Here is a 17,668-nt window from a genome sequence, read left to right on the forward strand (position 1 = left end):
TACCATACACGTGCAAGTTTCTCTTAAAGTGCTAAAATGCATGCACGTAATCCTCGATTCCTTTAGCATCTCCAAGGTGGTCAAATGAAAGAACACTGTAGGACCTATTACAAGGTGGTGGGGCTTCTGCTCTTGTGAGTCTGCATTAATTCTGGTAAGATGCCCTTGAACAAGGCACTTGTCATCCAAACACTTAAGCTGCTGCCACTAGCATAGGCCTGTGACTGCTGGCACTGGACAGCTTCCAGGTTATGTACTCAGGATTGAGTGTGGTTCAAGACAGTCACGGAGTACTGCATGGGTGTTCACCTAAACTATCTCTTGGATTAAAATACATTTTCATAACAAATACAGATCGATGAGGTACTTTTACTGTGCTGAAAAGAGAAATGTCGAGAAATGTTTGGCAGTGTTGCGGCAGATGATGTGGTGAATCACACGTGGAGTTTTCTCTGTGAAACGGCGGTAACACCTGGTCAGTAGTGTTTGGAGATAGGTAGCATGAATATTTTATGCTGACAGCTGGTCAGTGTGCATGAGAGTGTGTCCCCTATGTGTGCGCGTTTTTCAGTGTGACTAAGTTCATATTCAGTTGCCAGTTTCATGCTTTCACTGAGGTACTCTCGACTGAGTACAGAACATAGGCTCATTTTTAAAGGTTAGTATATGTATGCATGTGTGTATACATATATATTATTGTGTGGATGCTTTAAGCATCCACACTATTGAGTTCCTGTTTCTCTTTATTCTTTATTATTATTATTCTTCAAGTTGCTTCCGTACACTTTTCGCCGTAGAACTACTTCCACAATTTTCAGCCGATTTTCACCGTTCAAATTTTAAACTATTCTGCTATTTTTGCTCTTTCCGGCTATGACTTTTGCTATTTTTTGCTATTATACTTTTTAAAATATTAAGCTTTTTTCCTTTAATTTGTCCCATTGAAATGAATGGGAAACTTCAGCAATTCTGCTAAAATTTGCTTGTTTTTGAAACTTAACTACTTCCTCATACTTTCACCTAGATCAACCATTCAAATTTTAAAATGTTCACAAATTATTGGGCTATTCAGGTATGATTCAGCTTTTTCAAATCTTTTACTGTTTTACTTTTATGCCTCTTAAAGTTTTGAGTTGCAAAATTGTGATTTTTCACAAAATACATGTGTTGTTATGGTTGCTATGCTCTTGGCTTCCAGTGTGCCACTGAAGGTTTTGCAATTTTCACTTCATGTCCGAACAACTTCCTGCTACTTGCTCAATTTTCACTCAACTTCCACAAATTATACATCAAAACGTAGGTATTTTTGCTGGCTTTCAGAAAATGTCACCATCATTGTTGTGGGATTTATAGAATTTTGGCAAATCTCCTCAGACTAACACAAGGTCAGAAAACTCTCCATATAAAGTCAATGAAGAGTTTGTTCAAAATCACCGCTGCATTTCTGTAATGAGAGGCATATTCGAATCGTCATATCTCCTTAACGAAGCAAAGTTAAGACATGAGGCTTGTCCCGGTATATCTTCAGACACTCGTGACGCTCACAATTCAAGAATTATTTTCTCACCTATTACCGTTCTGAAATGAGTTGGACTTGTTTGAGGGTAGGAAATTTGTCCTTCGCTCAGATTTCTTCAGATTTCAAACTGTGGAAATGAACCACTTTTTTCTCTCGTCATAACTTTTTGTTGGATTTCCACAGAGACCTGAAAATTTCCATGATTGTTCACCAAACCCTGCTGTCTCTTACGGTGAAAGAATGATATCGATACTCCAAATAGATTTAGAGTTAGAAAGCGTTGTTTGAGGGCAAGTCAAGGCAGTTTTTGCTTCGCTCTACACAGTTATGGTGCATTAGAAGTCAAATATCTTTAATAATTCATATTTTAATGATAAATTGTAAACACTGGAAGATTCCCCCATCTCTTCTGAACAAAACGGTGTAAGAATGACCGCTCTAGCCCCTACGGTTAGGAAATTATTTTCATTTGTTTGAGGGGAGTCCTCACTATGAGAAATAGGCTGCAATAATCCTGTGCCTCTCTGTGCTGCGTGTGTAAAAAGAGGCACATGTTTTGGCGGGAAAAAGTACACAGGCTCTCTGATTGGTGGATTCAAATTCAGCAGCTCCCAGGCTGACCTAGAAACTTACTTCTCTCTCCCTGTGCATTTTTTTGCTGATTTTTTCATTTAACAAGTATATTTGAGGGACCCTCAGCATGTTCAGCATTTTTTCAGCTGTCCATTTTGCTTTTCCAATTTTTCTGTTTAACTTATTACTATTGTGCTAAATAATACTATTTCTGCTATTTTATAAGATTTGTGCCTAATATAGTATTTCTGCTAAATTACAATATTTCTGCTTTTTATACTATTTGTGCTAAAACATAGTATTTCTACTAAATGTAGTATTTATGCTTAATCATACTATTTCTGCTTTTTATGGGATTTGTGCCTAATATAGTATTTCTGCTTTTTATAGGATTTTTGCTCAAACATAGTATTTCTACTAAATGTAGTGTTTATGCTTAATCATCCTATTTCTGCTTTTTATAGGATTTGTGCTTAATATAGTATTTCTGCTAAATTATAGTATTTCTGCTTTTTATAGTATTTGTGCTAAAACATAGTATTTCTACTAAATGTAGTATTTATGCTTAATCATAGTATTTCTATATATTTCTGCCAGGTCCCCAGGCAGCCAATCCTCTGTGAGGACTGAGAAATTCAAATTTTCAAATCAGGGCCTGCACGGCTTCCCAGCCAATCATATATGTGTCCTGAGGCATTCAAATTTGCATATTGGGGCCTTCATGGCTTCTAAGCCAGCCAATCATATCTGAGGGCTGAGGAATTCAAATCCACAAATCAGGGCCTGCACAGCTTCCCAGCCAGCAAATTATGTATGTGGGCTCCAGGTATTCAAATTTGCATATTGGGGAATTCGTGGCTTCTAAGTCAACAAGTCATCCATGTCATATATCTCTAAAAATTCATATTTTAATGATAAATTGTCAACACTTGAAGATTCCCCCATCTCTTCTGAACAAAACGGTGTAAGAATGACCGCTCTAGCCCCTATGGTTAGGAAATTATGGTCATTTGTTTGAGGGGAATCCTCACTATGTGAAATAAACTGAAAGAAGCAGGTCTATGTCTCTGTGCTGCGTGTGTAAAAAGATGCACCTGTTTTGGCGGGAAAACGTAAACAGCCTCTCTGATTGGTGGATTCAAATTCAGCAGCTCCCAGGCTGACCTAGAAACTTAGTCCTCTCTCCCTGTGTGTGTGTGTGTGTGTGTGTGTGTGTGTGTGTGTGTGTGTGTGTGTGTGTGTGTGTGTGTTTAGTGGGAGAGAGAGGACCCTGCCCTTATTTGACAGCATGTCATTGTAGGATTTAAATTGAACATAGTTAGACTGGTTGACTGGATTAGAGCCTGTGTTTGTGTGTCCCTCTGTGCATTTGTGTTTCAATAAGTTATTACTATTCTGCTAAATCATAGTATTCCTGGTACTTTTCGGTACTTGTGCTAAATACAGTATTTCTGCTAAATCAAACTATTTCTGCTTTTCATAGGATTTATGCCTAATATAGTATTTCTGCTAAATTATAGTATTTCTGCTTTTTATAGGATTTGTGCCTAACATAGTATTTCTGCTAAATTATAGTATTTCTGCTTTTTATAGGATTTGTGCTTAACATAGTATTTCTGCTAAATTATAGTATTTCTGCTTTTTATACTATTTGTTCTAAATTATAGTATTTCTGCTTTTTATAGGATTTGTGCTTAATATAGTATTTCTGCTAAATTATAGTTTTTCTTCTTTTTATAATATTTGTGCTAAAACATAGTATTTCTACTAAATGTAGTATTTATGCTTAATAATAGTATTTCTATATATTTCTGCCAGGTCCCCAGGCAGCCAATCCTCTGTGAGGACTGAGACATTCAAATTTTCAAATCAGGGCCTGCACAGTTTCCCAGCCAATCAAATAAGTGTCCTGAGGCATTCAAATTTGCATATTGGGGCCTTCGTGGCTTCTAAGCCAGCCAATCATATCTGAGGGCTGAGGAATTCAAACCCACAAATCAGGGCCTGCACGGCTTCCCAGCCAGCCAATCACATATGTGGTCTCAGGCATTCAAATTTGCATATTGGGGAATTCGTGGCTTCTAAGTCAACAAGTCATCCATGTCATATATCTCTAAAAATTCATATTTTAATATTAAATTGTCAACACTTGAAGATTCCCCCATCTCTTCTGAACAAAACGGTGTAAGAATGACCGTTCTAGCCCCTACGGTTTGGAAATTATGGTCATTTGTTTGAGGGGAGTCCTCACTATGAGAAATAGGCTGCAATAATCCTGTGCCTCTCTGTGCTGCGTGTGTAAAAAGAGGCACATGTTTTGGCGGGAAAAAGTACACAGGCTCTCTGATTGGTGGATTCAAATTCAGCAGCTCCCAGGCTGACCTAGAAACTTACTTCTCTCTCCCTGTGTGTGTGTGTGTGTGTGTGTGTGTGTGTGTGTGTGTGTGTGTGTGTGTGTGTGACAGGGAGAGAGAGAGAGAGAGAGAGAGAGAAAGCCTTTTAATGGGATGATCTCATTGTAAGATTCAAATTCAATATATTTAGACTGGTTGACTGAATTGGATCTTGTGTGTGTGTCTCTCTGTGCATGTGTGTTTCCTCATGTGTACATATTTGTAATTGTGTGGCTGTCATAAATTTTTTTGCAGATTTTTGTCATTTAACAAGTATATTTGAGGGAACCTCAGCATGTTCAGCATTTTTTCAGCTGTCCATTTTGCTTTTCCAATTTTTCTGTTTAACTTATTACTATTGTGCTAAATCATACTATTTCTGCTATTTTATAAGATTTGTGCTTAATATACTATTTCTGCTTTTATAGGATTTGTGCTTAATATAGTATTTCTGCTAAATGTAGTATTTATGCTTAATCATACTATTTCTGCTTTTCATAGGATTTGTGCTTAATATAGTATTTCTGCTAAATTTAGTATTTCTGATTAATTATAGTTTTTCTACTAAATCATAGTACAGTATTTCTGCTTTTTATGTGATTTGTGCTAAAACAAAGTATTTCTACTAAATGTAGAATTTATGCTTAATCATACCATTTCTGCTTTTTATAGGATTTGTGCTTAATATAGTATTTCTGCTAAATTATAGTATTTCTGCCAAATTATAATATTTGTGCTAAAACATAGTCTCAATTTAAAATTACAATATTCATAGTTCATCACAGTGTCTCTGGTAAATCACAATATTTCTGCTCTGTTGTACTATTTTTCTAAATCATAGTGTTTCTGTAATGTTTAAGTATTTTTGGCTAAATATATTCTTTCTGTTATCTTATACTATTTCTCCTAAATTCTTGTATTTTTGAGAAGTTATGTTTCTGGTAAGTTACAATATTTCTGCTAAATTCTGCTATGCTATTGTATTTCTGCCAAGTATTGTGTTTCCTCTAAGATATTGCAGTTCTGCTAAGTTATTCCATTTTAGCAAACTTCTTTTGCTTCTGCAAAGTTTTTACAATTTCTGCAACTTTTCAGCTTTTTCAGCTACTTTTTGCATACAGCTTCAGCTTTAAGCATCCACACTGCATTTTCGCAGGAAATGCAAATTTTTCTAGTTTATATTACTATTGCTGTGTTCTACATGTGAAGTACTCTGTGTAATTCAGGCAGTTTGAACCTTGCAAATCAACAGGATAACAACATTAAATGTATTAATGAATTTATTCAGCCTCATCTGTCTAGTTCCTATTAACTGTTTTCATTAATTAGGAGATAGCGGGAGAAAAACAAACAGAGATGTGCGATAGTGAGAAAGGCAGAGCCATGAAGACCTCACAGACTTCCTCCTCTATGCTGTTTTAGCTCACTGATTAGATCTTGACCCTCCCACCTCCTCTTGTCTTCTCTGTCTGTGTCTCCAGGCTAGTTAGTTACAAATTAGAGTCACAGTGAACTTCCACTTGACTCCTGTACTCAAAAGTAGAGCTTCATTGTATGTTCTTCGTGCATCTGTCCCAGCCACATTTTGATGGATTTTGCACTGCCATGCCATTCTAATGACTTCATTGTTTAACCCTCTATGCTCCCTCCCCAGCTGTGAATCTTCTTATTTAGATCTTTAATCTAAATTAATTTTTTAGCCCTGGCTCCTATTCTTTTTATTCCTTTAGGACTAACAGATGCCTCTGCGTTCACCGTGCTGACTTGTAAATGATTAAAGATATTGATTGATGGTTCACCAGAAAGTATGGGGGGGTTACATATTCACCAATTCATTCTCTTAATTGCCAAAATGGTTTTCTTGCTCATATTTAACTGTCTGCTATAGTTTGGTTATTTGAGTAAACACAGTTTATCTATTTCTTACCACCTGCAACATCTGTATTCATTTGGGCAACATCAAATGAGTCTCCCTATCTGCATTACAGCATCTGTTCAGCTGTTTGACACCTCTGGCCCTGTTAAAGATGAATCCAATTGTTTTCACTGCGATCATATTGTGTCGTAGAGACACAATACTGACAGAGATCAGCCTCTTAAATAGACAGACCTGACCTTCAGGCTAATGACTGTTGCAAGAGGAGCTGAGACCTCCATGTGTGTGGGTGGAGGTGTGAAGTGTCTACAGAGAAATAAGAGTGGTAGCAACAGAAAGAGAAAGTGAAATGTGATTGAGGAAATCAGAATCCTTGAGGAGAGCTGTGCTTCTCAAAGTGGAGATAAGAGGTTACAGTTATAGTCTGCAGTGTGCTTGTTTTTCTCGGAAAACATCATTCACAGTCTTGTAAATAAGTCTGTGGCATTTACAGTACTTTTATGTTTTTAATTCACCAGACCTTAACAACAGGTCACTAGGTTATGTTATTCTTCTTAATAAACATATTATGATTCATTTTTTGCACTGGTAAACAACATATTCTGTTATTAGGCAAAATGTTCTGTATATAAATGTGTGTATTTGTAATATAACGAAGGGCACAGGCCGAAACGTGTTGTTCCAGTAATAAAGCTGTTCTTTATACTATTCTTTAAGTTTTATTGGCGCTTCAGCCTCAGGAGAAACAGTTCTTGCAGACATATTTGCACCAAGAGCTAACAAAGATTAGACTGAAAGCAATTCTTCTATCATATGAAGGTCAAATGTGCTGTGCTATTGAAAATGCTTGAGAACAGGAAAGCTCTCTTGCAATTTATATCATGTAATAAGTATGCTCTTCCATTTAAATCTTGATTCATGTTTCTGTGATGTATGCATAAGAAGCTACAATGCAGAGAAGCCCCCCGCCCCCCTCCCATTTTTCCTCCTGTGTGAGTGTGCAGAGTCAGCATTGTTGGAGATTGTCAGGGCTCATTTTCCTCCTTTCAAAAAAAAACAAACATTTTCAGCTATTTATTCTTTTGATAACTTCTGTGGGTCTGGGAAATGGTCTGAGCTAAGCAGCACACCACATGCAAGCTGACTGGTAGAAATTTGTGAACACAGACATGAGTCTGTTTTTCAAGTCTGCGGGCCTTCACGCCTACAGTAACCTTATAGTTAGTGTATTAATTAAGAAATACAGTAATTACAAGGTTGAATTCCTGCTGTTGATTGGATTTTAGCATTGTAGCATTTACTATATGAAGCACCTTGACACCAGTGTTGTTGTGGTTTGGCGCTATATAAAATGGATAATATCGAGTGCACATCTTTGGATTGTAAGACATTTCCTCCTGTTGCACTTCAAGAGGTTACCTTACTAAAAACCTCTGATAGATCTACGTCTACAACTGTTCATGCTTTACTATGTGAAACTAGAGCTCATGCACAAGTGCTCATGCACTCATGCACAAGGAAAAGCCTAGTTAGGTCGAGTACAAGGAGTAACAAGATGATGTGACACCTGCGAAGAGCTACATAAGAGTCAAATTTGATTACTGTTGACAGATGGAGGACAAAACTAGAGGTTAAAAAACAAACATAAGAAGTAGAATTAAATGAAATAAATATTCATAATAAAACAGGAAATGACTAAACAGAACCTGAAACCAGCGTAGCTCCAAGGTCTCTTAATGAAATGGAGACTTGAAATACAGCAGCATCATTACGATGCCCTTGATTTTCTCTCACTTAAGGATAGTTGGTTTGGAGCGGCACAAATGCAGTGTTAGTGTCCAGGGAGGAAGAGGTAGAGTCTGAATTAGAATGGGGCCAATATCATGCCAACCAACTTGCAGGCGACAAAGTTGTGAGCTCCTTTTGTAAGCCGAGCTTTTTTGTTGTGATTCTCTGTCACTGGTAGAGTTCTGTCTGAATGATTAGATGTGATTGGTTCAGAGCATGCTGATCACACCCTTTGTAATTTTGCATGTACAAAAACCAATGTACCCAGTGAGGTTTGTTTTGTACACCCCAGACTTAGTATCCATTGTAGTTTCCACTTGGTTTTTCTCTTCTGTGTTTAAAAAAAGGGCAGAGTTATCATCACTTTTGTGTAAATTGTTGAACAAAACCTGTAACTCCTGCACAATTAGCAAAGACATTGTTCCTCATCTGTTACGGCACAGGTGCACGTGCAAAGGATTCACTGGTTTTAACCACATCGTGGAAGCTCAGATTCTGCTTTGCTGTGCTGTTGATTAAGCTTGACATGATGAGAGCTGAAGAGCTGCTGGGATTAAAAAAACTGCTGACTTCTTTCTCTCCACTGTTTGCTTTTTCCATCTCCTCCCTGTTCTTTCCATCCCTCCATTCTTCACTGCATCCCTCGTTCCTTCCAATGTCTCTTGTGATGTAGTGTTTAAAGCAGAGGGGTAGACAGGGAGACAGGATTAAAATCAGTCCCCCCTTCTCTTCCTCCTTATCCACTTCTCTTCTTCTTTCTCCCCCTCTGCATCTTCATCAGATGTAATTATGACAACACAACATAGGAGGACCGTGCACAGCAAAATTAGACTTTTAAATTTCTTTCCACTTTAGCTATTTGAGGAACGAGACCTACATTTTCAAACTGATCAGAAAGAGAACAGAAAAATGGGATAAAGATGAAAACAAGAGGAGGAAAGAAGAGAGAATTAAAGAAGAAAAACAGAGACAGAAGAAGCAGATGCTAGGTAGGAAAGCTAAAGAGAGAATATGTTAAGGAGGAACAGACGATGTCGGGGTGTAGCGATGTAGCTGTAACGGAACATGGGATCAGTAATGCTGTCAAGCTAGAAAATGCCAGACAGCAAAGCAGCACAGTGGGAGAAATTGCTTAGTTAGGGTATGTGAGTGATGCAGGCTTTTTTCTCTCTCCTGTCCCAATGTTTGCACATCCTACCCTTTAAATTCAAGGAGCCAACTTCCACTGTACCCCTTTGCAAAAAAATTAGAAAAGGGATGGGTGGGTAGGGGGGTGTTATTGAACAGCGGGTGGGGTAACACAGTACATCTGCGCATTGCATTGTGGGAAGAAAAGGGGATGGGAGAAATGCATGAAACGTGCAGAGATTTACTAGCTTTGCTCTGACTGCAGGGGAGCTAAAATAGCACTATTTATGGCAGCAAGGTAGCAGTGGTGAATGCAAAGCTACAGTTGGAAAGACAGGACAAGAGGAGACTGGCACAGCTGAGAGAGGAGCTGGGTTGTTTTCGCAGTCGGGAGAAATTAGAGAAGCAAGCAAGGTCCGGACACAAGGGAGTATCAGCTCTCATCTGGAGGAGGAAGAAAAGGAAGGAGGAGGACAGAAGAAGAGGAGGAGGAGGAGCAGGGTGATGCTTTATTTTTATTTTTAGATGGTGAGGAGTGTTGCATATTTGTTTCATTTGACTGTATCTCTTTGTACATCTGTTTGTATCTCCTTTGTGCTCATGCTGTATCTGTATGGTAGCATGTGCGCATACCTGTGTGTCTGTGTGGATTATGTTTTTTGGCACATGTGAGGGATGCAATTCTTTTCACTTCGGTTGCAGTTTCTACCGTGCTGTCATTAAGCATTGCAGTCAGTTTGTGGTTGATTTCTCTCCCTCTGGTTCTAATTGATAACTGCTATATTGTCTTTACATAAGACATCTATGGAAAGACTAATGAATCATATTTCATGTGCAAGTCGGGTGAATGAACACAGATTATGTGGTTTGGGTGGAAACTAGGAACTAGGAAACTAGGAAACACTAGTGTGTCATGTCTGAGTCATCAATAATATTCAGAGGAATCAATAGTAATCACCTTTGAAAGAAAATATGAATTAATTATAGTGATAGCTCAATGGTAACACTACATCATTAACGTTCTTGAGCCTTACTGACCCTTCCAGTGTTACACAAAGAATTGTTCAAACTGACAGATACCTGATTTACGTTTCAGTGGTAATGCCAAAGATGTGGTCAAGGAAATTACATTGAACCTATTTCCATTTAGTTGACTGACGTATTCACAATACAGTCACCATGCGAATATTTCACTCAGAACTAACTCTATAGTGCCAATGAAAGACTTCGACCAAACTGTTGCCAAAAACTATGTATGCATTATTGTTACAGAGACAAAGTAAAATGGTTTTTCAAATTGAAAAAGTGGATTTTAAGCATACTCATTAGTTTTTTTGTATTTTTTGTATTTTTTTGCCTGCAGGTCCAGGAATGGCTGTGTCTGAACTGTCAGATGCAGAGAGCTCTCGGCATTGATATGACCACGCCTCGTTCTAAGAGCCAACAGCAGATTCACTCTCCGTCCCACCAAGCCAAGCCGATTGTCCAGCCTCAGCAGCCTGCGCCTCAGCCAACACAGCCGACAGCAGCAGCGCAGCCAAAATCTTTGGCACAGAGTCAGCCCACCCAGCGGCGGCAGCAGCAGCAGCAGCAGCAGCAGCAACAGCAACCTCAGTCTCAGCCCTACAGCCAGACTCAGCCCTACTCCCAGTCGCAGCAGTATCCACAGTCTCAGCAGCAGTCATATGCTTCATCACAGCTAGGGTCCCAGACTCAGTCTTATACATCCCCTGGCTTACAGAGACATCCAGGCCCTGGTGGCTCCCAGTCTCATACAGGGCCTTCTCAGCAGGGCATGAGATCTGATCCATACTCCCAGACCGGTCCTGGAGCTCCAGGAACTATTAGAGGTCCCACAGGAGGCTTTAGCCAACCAGGGGGTCCTCGGATTCCTCACCCTGGTGCAGTACCCCTCCCTGGTTTGACCAAGGCACCTTCCCAACCAGATTTGGGTCGTGGTTCCCCAATGCACCAATCTATGGCACGCCACGACCAGACCAGAAGTGCTGGATCCTCCCCAGCCCACAGACCTCAGAGTCAGGCCCCTCCTGCCCAGGATGGCCTGACCAAACTGTTTGGCTTTGGGGCATCACTGCTTAATCAGGCTAGTACCTTGATCAATGTTGACCCGCTACCTACCGCCTCCACCCAGCCAAGCCCTGCACGAGGCAAGGTGGTGTTCAGTAATGCAACACCTGACAACAGGCAGCAACAACAAGGGACCACCAGTACTAAACCATTCACTATGGGGGGTCCTCATGCTCCAAGCCAAATGGGTGGTCCTAATGTTCAAAGTCAAATGGGAGGTCCTTATGCTCCAAGCCAAATGGGGGGTCCTCATGCACCGAGCCAAATGGGAGGTCTTCATGCACCAAGCCAAATGGGTGGTCCTATGGGTGGACCCCATATGCCAACCCAGAAGCAACAGCAGCAGACCGTGCCCCAACAACAAGAAATGCAGAAGCAGTCACCTGCTCATCAACAGAAAGGACAGCAAGGACAAAAAACACAACCACAAGGACAGCAACAGCAGAAAACACCTACTCATCAGCAGAAAGTGCAGCAGAAGCAGGAGCCTGTGGCAGCAGCACCTGTGGTTGCTCCAGAGCCTGTGAAACCCAAAGTGAACTGTCCTCTTTGTAAAACAGAGCTGAACATCAGTAGCTCCGACCCACCTAACTACAATACCTGCACGCAGTGTCACAGCCAAGTGTGTAACTTGTGCGGCTTCAACCCAACACCACATCTGGTGGAGGTAAGAGGAACGGAACACCTACAGACATCACACTGAACACATGTTATTGCAGACATACAAGAACAAAAACTCTACTAGTACAAACGCCGTCAAATTTACTTTTCACCAAACAATCAATAACATTCAACAAGCAGATAATGTTCTTCATTCCACTGTTGAACCTAATCCTCTTCACTGTGTGGATGCCGTTAGATGTGCAGCTCGTGTTTCAGTTTCTCTAAAAAATATATATTTTTCTTAAGCCTTATCCTTTATCATGATCTGTTTTTTCACTCAGGTTTTCATTTTACATTTTCGTTTTCTTTTTATGATATAACAAAGATGTTGTTTTGTTTTATTCCCGTTTCTTCATTTCCATCTTACTACACCTGCTACATTTGTATAAATTTAGATGTCCCTCCTGAATTCATTAATTGTTTTTATTTATGAGTTTTTCGTTACTTCTACTAGAGTTTTCCATATCTCGTTTTAATCCCTAACTTCCCCCTTTCCATTTTTATTTTTTGGATGTTCTTCTTATCAGTTTGTTACCTGTTAAGTTCAGGGCTGGGGTCGGCATTTGCGCAGCTTTAACATCACTCTGGGTTCTTGGCTAGGTTAGCATTAGCATGCTGTCTGTGCAGATGTTTGCAAAGAGCTGAAGTTGTGTTAGCAGCACAATGCAGCTGTTTCTGTCCTGGGCACAGTTTAAAATGGCCAAAGGTAGAACATGAGGTCAGGAGTGTGGCCTGGCAACACGATAAAGAAAATTCGATCATGTTAAAACTTGCTGCTTACAAATAAATAAAATCTAACTCGGGTATACTGACCAAAGAAAACCATAAACTGTGTGTGCACAGCTTGTACTGACAGTATGTGCTCCTTTCACCTTTGTATTTGATCTAATTGAACGTGGTTTTGTTTCAGTTCATAAATTTACATTAAACAAAAATTTCGAAAATTATTCAGAAGTTCATTCTTTAGTTAATGTGTTATCTCGTTATCTAAATTAAGTACCACTTCTTTGCCTCTCTCCGCTGTCCCGCTGGGCTACAGTAGCCTGTATTTAACCCACTTTTCTCAATAAAGATTAGTAATCATACTAATTGTAACACAGAAACATCTACATGTACAGTAGTGAGATTCATAACAATATTCTGGAGTTTTTATGTATCATAATCCACTGTGACATCAGCACCCCTTGATCTCTCTTTCTTTTCTTCATGTCACCTTAGATGGACTGCCGTGCACATGTCGATGAATTAAAATGAATGAATGATGAAATAAAATAATATGTAGCAATCCAGTGAGCTACGCGTTGAAGACAAAACACAAGAGGAGAGAAAAGACTGTTCCTAGGAGACCCATAATCACAAAACATAGACATCCTTTTCTGTTTCGCTGTCTTTGTGTCTCCCAAAGTACCTCTGCTCATGGTATAAAGAAACAAGCGTAAAGGCCAACCGCCCTCTCACCTTCCCTTTTATCGATCCAGTGCAGGCTTAGAGTTGAAAAGAGGAGAGAAAGCAAGAGAAAAGAAAAGATGGCAAGTATTTCAGGAAGTTAGAAATAGAGGAAGAAGGAAAAGATAAGGAACAAATGTCGCAGAAGAATAATGTAAGAAATGGAAGGAGAAGGGGGGAGTGTAAGAGTTGAGAAGGTAAGTAATAAAGCAGAGAAGGAAGTCAGACTGAAAGGAAGGAAGGGACTGATGAAGGAAATGCATGAAAGAAAATAAGCAAGGATGCATGGAAGTCAGTGAGTCTGGCAGATTTACAGAGACTCATGGCATATTTACTTTGAGGCAGTTTAATGCCTCCAAGGTCTTTAGTACTTAACAGTACTGTGAAGTGCTTGCCTCATAATAGACCTAGATATAATACACAGGGCTATATATAAGTGCCTTTACTATAGTATGCAGGACGGTGATAAATACACACTAACACAATAACAAGAAGGAATGGGCCATATCATTGAAGATACCACGCTTATTCATAAGTGGACTTACTTGGACTTACTACCTGTAGATAGCAAGTAGATGTGTGTTTCTTTGCAATGTGGGTTAAGGCCTGCAGGTCCTAAAAAGTGCATAAAATGAGAAAAGAGAAGGTGGACACAGAGAGAAGGAGTAGAAAAGTGATATAACAACCATATAAAATCATTTCTTTAAGCCAATTAGAGTCAAAGATGATGGTGACAGCATATTCTACTAACTTCTGAGCTCTCTAAAAAAAGGCAAATTATGAGGAGAAAAGATGGGCATCATCATGAACATTAGTCATTATAAGCATACAGAAAAAAAGTAGAAATAGAAATGGACAAAAAGGTACATTATTAATGGAGAGAAATTCTTAGAAAATGTTAAAAAGGAACTCAAGGTGGAACTGAGATGGATGAAGAGACATTCATAGAAACAAAGGAGGAATAAAAAGGAAAATGAATAAAGTGGGACAAAGAACAGAGCAATGGTGCAAACAGTCAGAAAGAGAGCTTGACAGCAGCTGAGAGGAAACCAGACATGTAGACCTGAATCATGTACAGCTTTTAGTCCAGAGGGAAGACAGGCACTAGTGCACATGCACGCACACACACATGCAAAAACCAGTAATTAGAACAGTAGGACAAAGAAGAAGGTAATAAATCAAGCAAGTGAAGCAAAGAGGGATGAGGAGAGAAGCCAGCAAAGAAGTGATGATATCACAGATGAACTGCATGTACAGTCATTTCTATACCTGATAACGATTCCCATCAGCTCACTCCGGGCTGACTTTGCAGGTTTTTACAGTTTATCTTAACTCTTTGTGATTTACTGGATACATGTCTCTGACAAACAAGTCCTATATGTGTAAAACTTCTAGATTATATTGGAACAGCAAATGGAAATTTTGGGCTGTAACATAATTTTATTACATCACAGGTCATAAAAGTGTTACCACAGTTTAAAGCGATAAATCCGTGCTATAACAGCTTCAACTCTTCTGGAAAGGTTTTCCAAGGTTTAGGAGTATTTATGGGAACTTTTGACCATTCAGAAGCACATTTGTGAGGTCAGACACTGAAGTTGGACGAGAGGGCTTGGCTCACAGTCTCCACTCTAGTTCATCCCAAAGGTGTTACGTTGGGTTGAGGTCAGGATCCTGTGCAGACCAGTCAAGTTCTTCCACACCAAACTCGCTCACCATGTCTTTATGAACCTCGCTTTGTGCAGCAGTGTGCAGTCATATTGGAACAGGAAGGGGCCATCCCCAAAGTGTTCACAGAAACTTGGGAGGATGACACTGTCCAAAACATCTTGGTATGCTGAAGCAGTAAGAGTTCCTTTCACTGGAAGTAAGGGGCCGAGCCCAGTTCTTGAAAAACAGTACTACACCATAATCCCCAATCCACCAAATCTGTATTGCGTTTGGTGATATAAGCCTTGGATGGACCTGCTCTGCCACTGAAACCCATTCCATGAAGATCTCTACACACTGTTCTTGAGCTACATGAATGCTACATGACGTTTGGAGGTCTGTAGTGATTGATTCTGCAGAAATTTGGTGACCTTTGTGCACTATGCACCTCAGCATCCACTGATGCCACTCTGTGATTTTACATGGTCTACCACTTCGTGCCTGAGCTGCTGTCGTTCCCAATCACTTCCACTTTCTTATAATACCACTAGAAGCTGACTGTGAAATATTTAGTAGTGAGGAAACCTTCACAACTGGACTTGTTGCACAGGTGGCATCCTATCACGTCACCACACTGGAATTCACTGAGCGCCGCAAAGCGACCCATTCTTTCACAAATGTTTGTTGAAGCAGTCTCCATGACTAGGTGCTTAATTTTATACACCTGTGGCCATGGAAGCAATTGGAACAACTGAATTCAATAATTTGCATTGGTGACAGAATATATATGACAGAATATATATTTTTATATATTTTATTTATTGTTTACTCTATTTAATTTGTAAAATATGTGTACACACACACACACACACACGTAGAAAATATTTAGTATACACATCCAGAAATGCATATACTATTATATATTGTACATATATTTATTAGTTTCAGATGTAACCATTCTTGTATTTTGCTTGTTTACATTATTGTATTTTGCACAACTCTGTTGCTTGTGAAGCTCGCACACAAGAATTTCACTCACATGTGCTGTACCAATGTACCTGCACATGTGATGTGACAATAAAAGTGATTTGATTTGATTTGAATACATTTGGCAATATAGTTTATTGGATCACAATGTGGAATGAGATCATAAAAACCTAAACAATGTTACAACCTCTTCAGATCAAAGTCCATAATCTGGAGATGAATGTAAAATGTCCTTTTGTCAAACAATAAATGTGTCTGCTTGAGTCATTTTTTGAACAAGCCACTAACAAAATAAAACTTTTTGCCTTTACTAAAAAAAATGAAAGCTACTGACGTCACACTTCAGATGAGTTCAAGAAAGACAGGAACACTGTGGGATAGAGAAACATGGAGGTCGCGCTCGTTTGACTTATTAATTATTCAAATAGGGTTTTTTTTACATATATAAATAGCAAAAGAGATGAAAAATGTAAGGTGGAGGCAGTGTCTACTGAAAAAGAAAAGTAAGAAGTTACACGGCTTTTTCTTTCCTCCTTCTTTTCCTTGCATTTCTGCAAACTTCCTTCCTTCCAGCCCCCTTTTCCAAGATTCTCCGTTCCAAATCACTTGCTTCATCATGAAAAATACTAATCAGTAGCTTTGTCTCTAGTGGTGCAAACATTCTCCTCGTGGTGATACCTACTCACACACCCACACATGCACACACAAACGCACACACTGCTTATAGACCAGGTGTTAGTGAATGAGTGAATGAGGTTATTTCACTGTCCAGTCTGTCATTCAGACTTTTTCGGCTGTCACGACTGCCGTCGGAACAATTACTAGGATAACAACACCCCATCCACCTGACCGTGTGTCTGAATGTGTGTGTATGAGGTCACATTTGTGTTTGTGGGCATCTGCACATCTGAAGAGAACTGATTAGGGATTGTGACATTTAATCTGCTGCGTTGTGTTTGTGCACATGTGTTGTGCACGCAGTAACGCGTTACTGCCCATGTAATCTGATTACTTTTTTCAAGTAACGAGTAATGTAAGGGATTACTATTGCAAAACAGGTAATTAGATTACTGTTACTTTCCCGTAAGCACGCTGCATTACTAAAACCGTGATTTTTTTGCGAGAGTGTCTCATGACAATGACGTAAGCGTTCATGGCAACAGCTGTGTGCAGATCAACAAAGGATAATATATCGAGTGCAGGAGAGAGTATGAGCGTGCAGCGTTTAAAGCGTGGAAGTACTGACCTTACTTTAAGTTTGATTCCGTAAAAAGTGACAAAAACATTAGCGTCCGCTGTTCACTGCGTGGGAAGAAAACTTCTTTTTACAGTGAAAAAAACCCTTAACTTCCGAGCAAGCATCGAGTGCGCTACCACGTAATGGGAAATTCACAGACAAACTCGCAGATTCTTCCACTGACCGCTGCGGCACACCTGCACCAGAGCAAGCCTCCGCCTACCCCACTCCTGCTTTACAGGTGAAAATAGAGCAACAGGACCACTAGTCTTTGATTTTATTTATTTTCTGCTGTGTTTCACTTGCATTTATTTGAAAGA

At 39.5% G+C, this 17,668-nt stretch overlaps 1 protein-coding gene across 4 annotated transcripts in view; it reads left to right on the forward strand.

The window, feature by feature from the left end:
- Nucleotides 1–17,668, forward strand: part of bsna (bassoon presynaptic cytomatrix protein a) — a 135,148-nt gene that overhangs the window by 35,879 nt on the left and 81,601 nt on the right. For all 4 annotated transcript variants that reach the window (XM_004553990.3, XM_076878446.1, XM_004553991.3 and 1 more), the window contains exon 2: nt 10,641–12,032. In XM_004553990.3, coding sequence (XP_004554047.2) covers nt 10,641–12,032 — 1,392 coding nt within the window. The remainder of the gene's footprint in view (nt 1–10,640; nt 12,033–17,668) is intronic.

This window comes from Maylandia zebra, linkage group LG20, assembly GCF_041146795.1.
Source record: "Maylandia zebra isolate NMK-2024a linkage group LG20, Mzebra_GT3a, whole genome shotgun sequence".
Classification (NCBI taxonomy): Eukaryota; Metazoa; Chordata; class Actinopteri; order Cichliformes; family Cichlidae; genus Maylandia; species Maylandia zebra.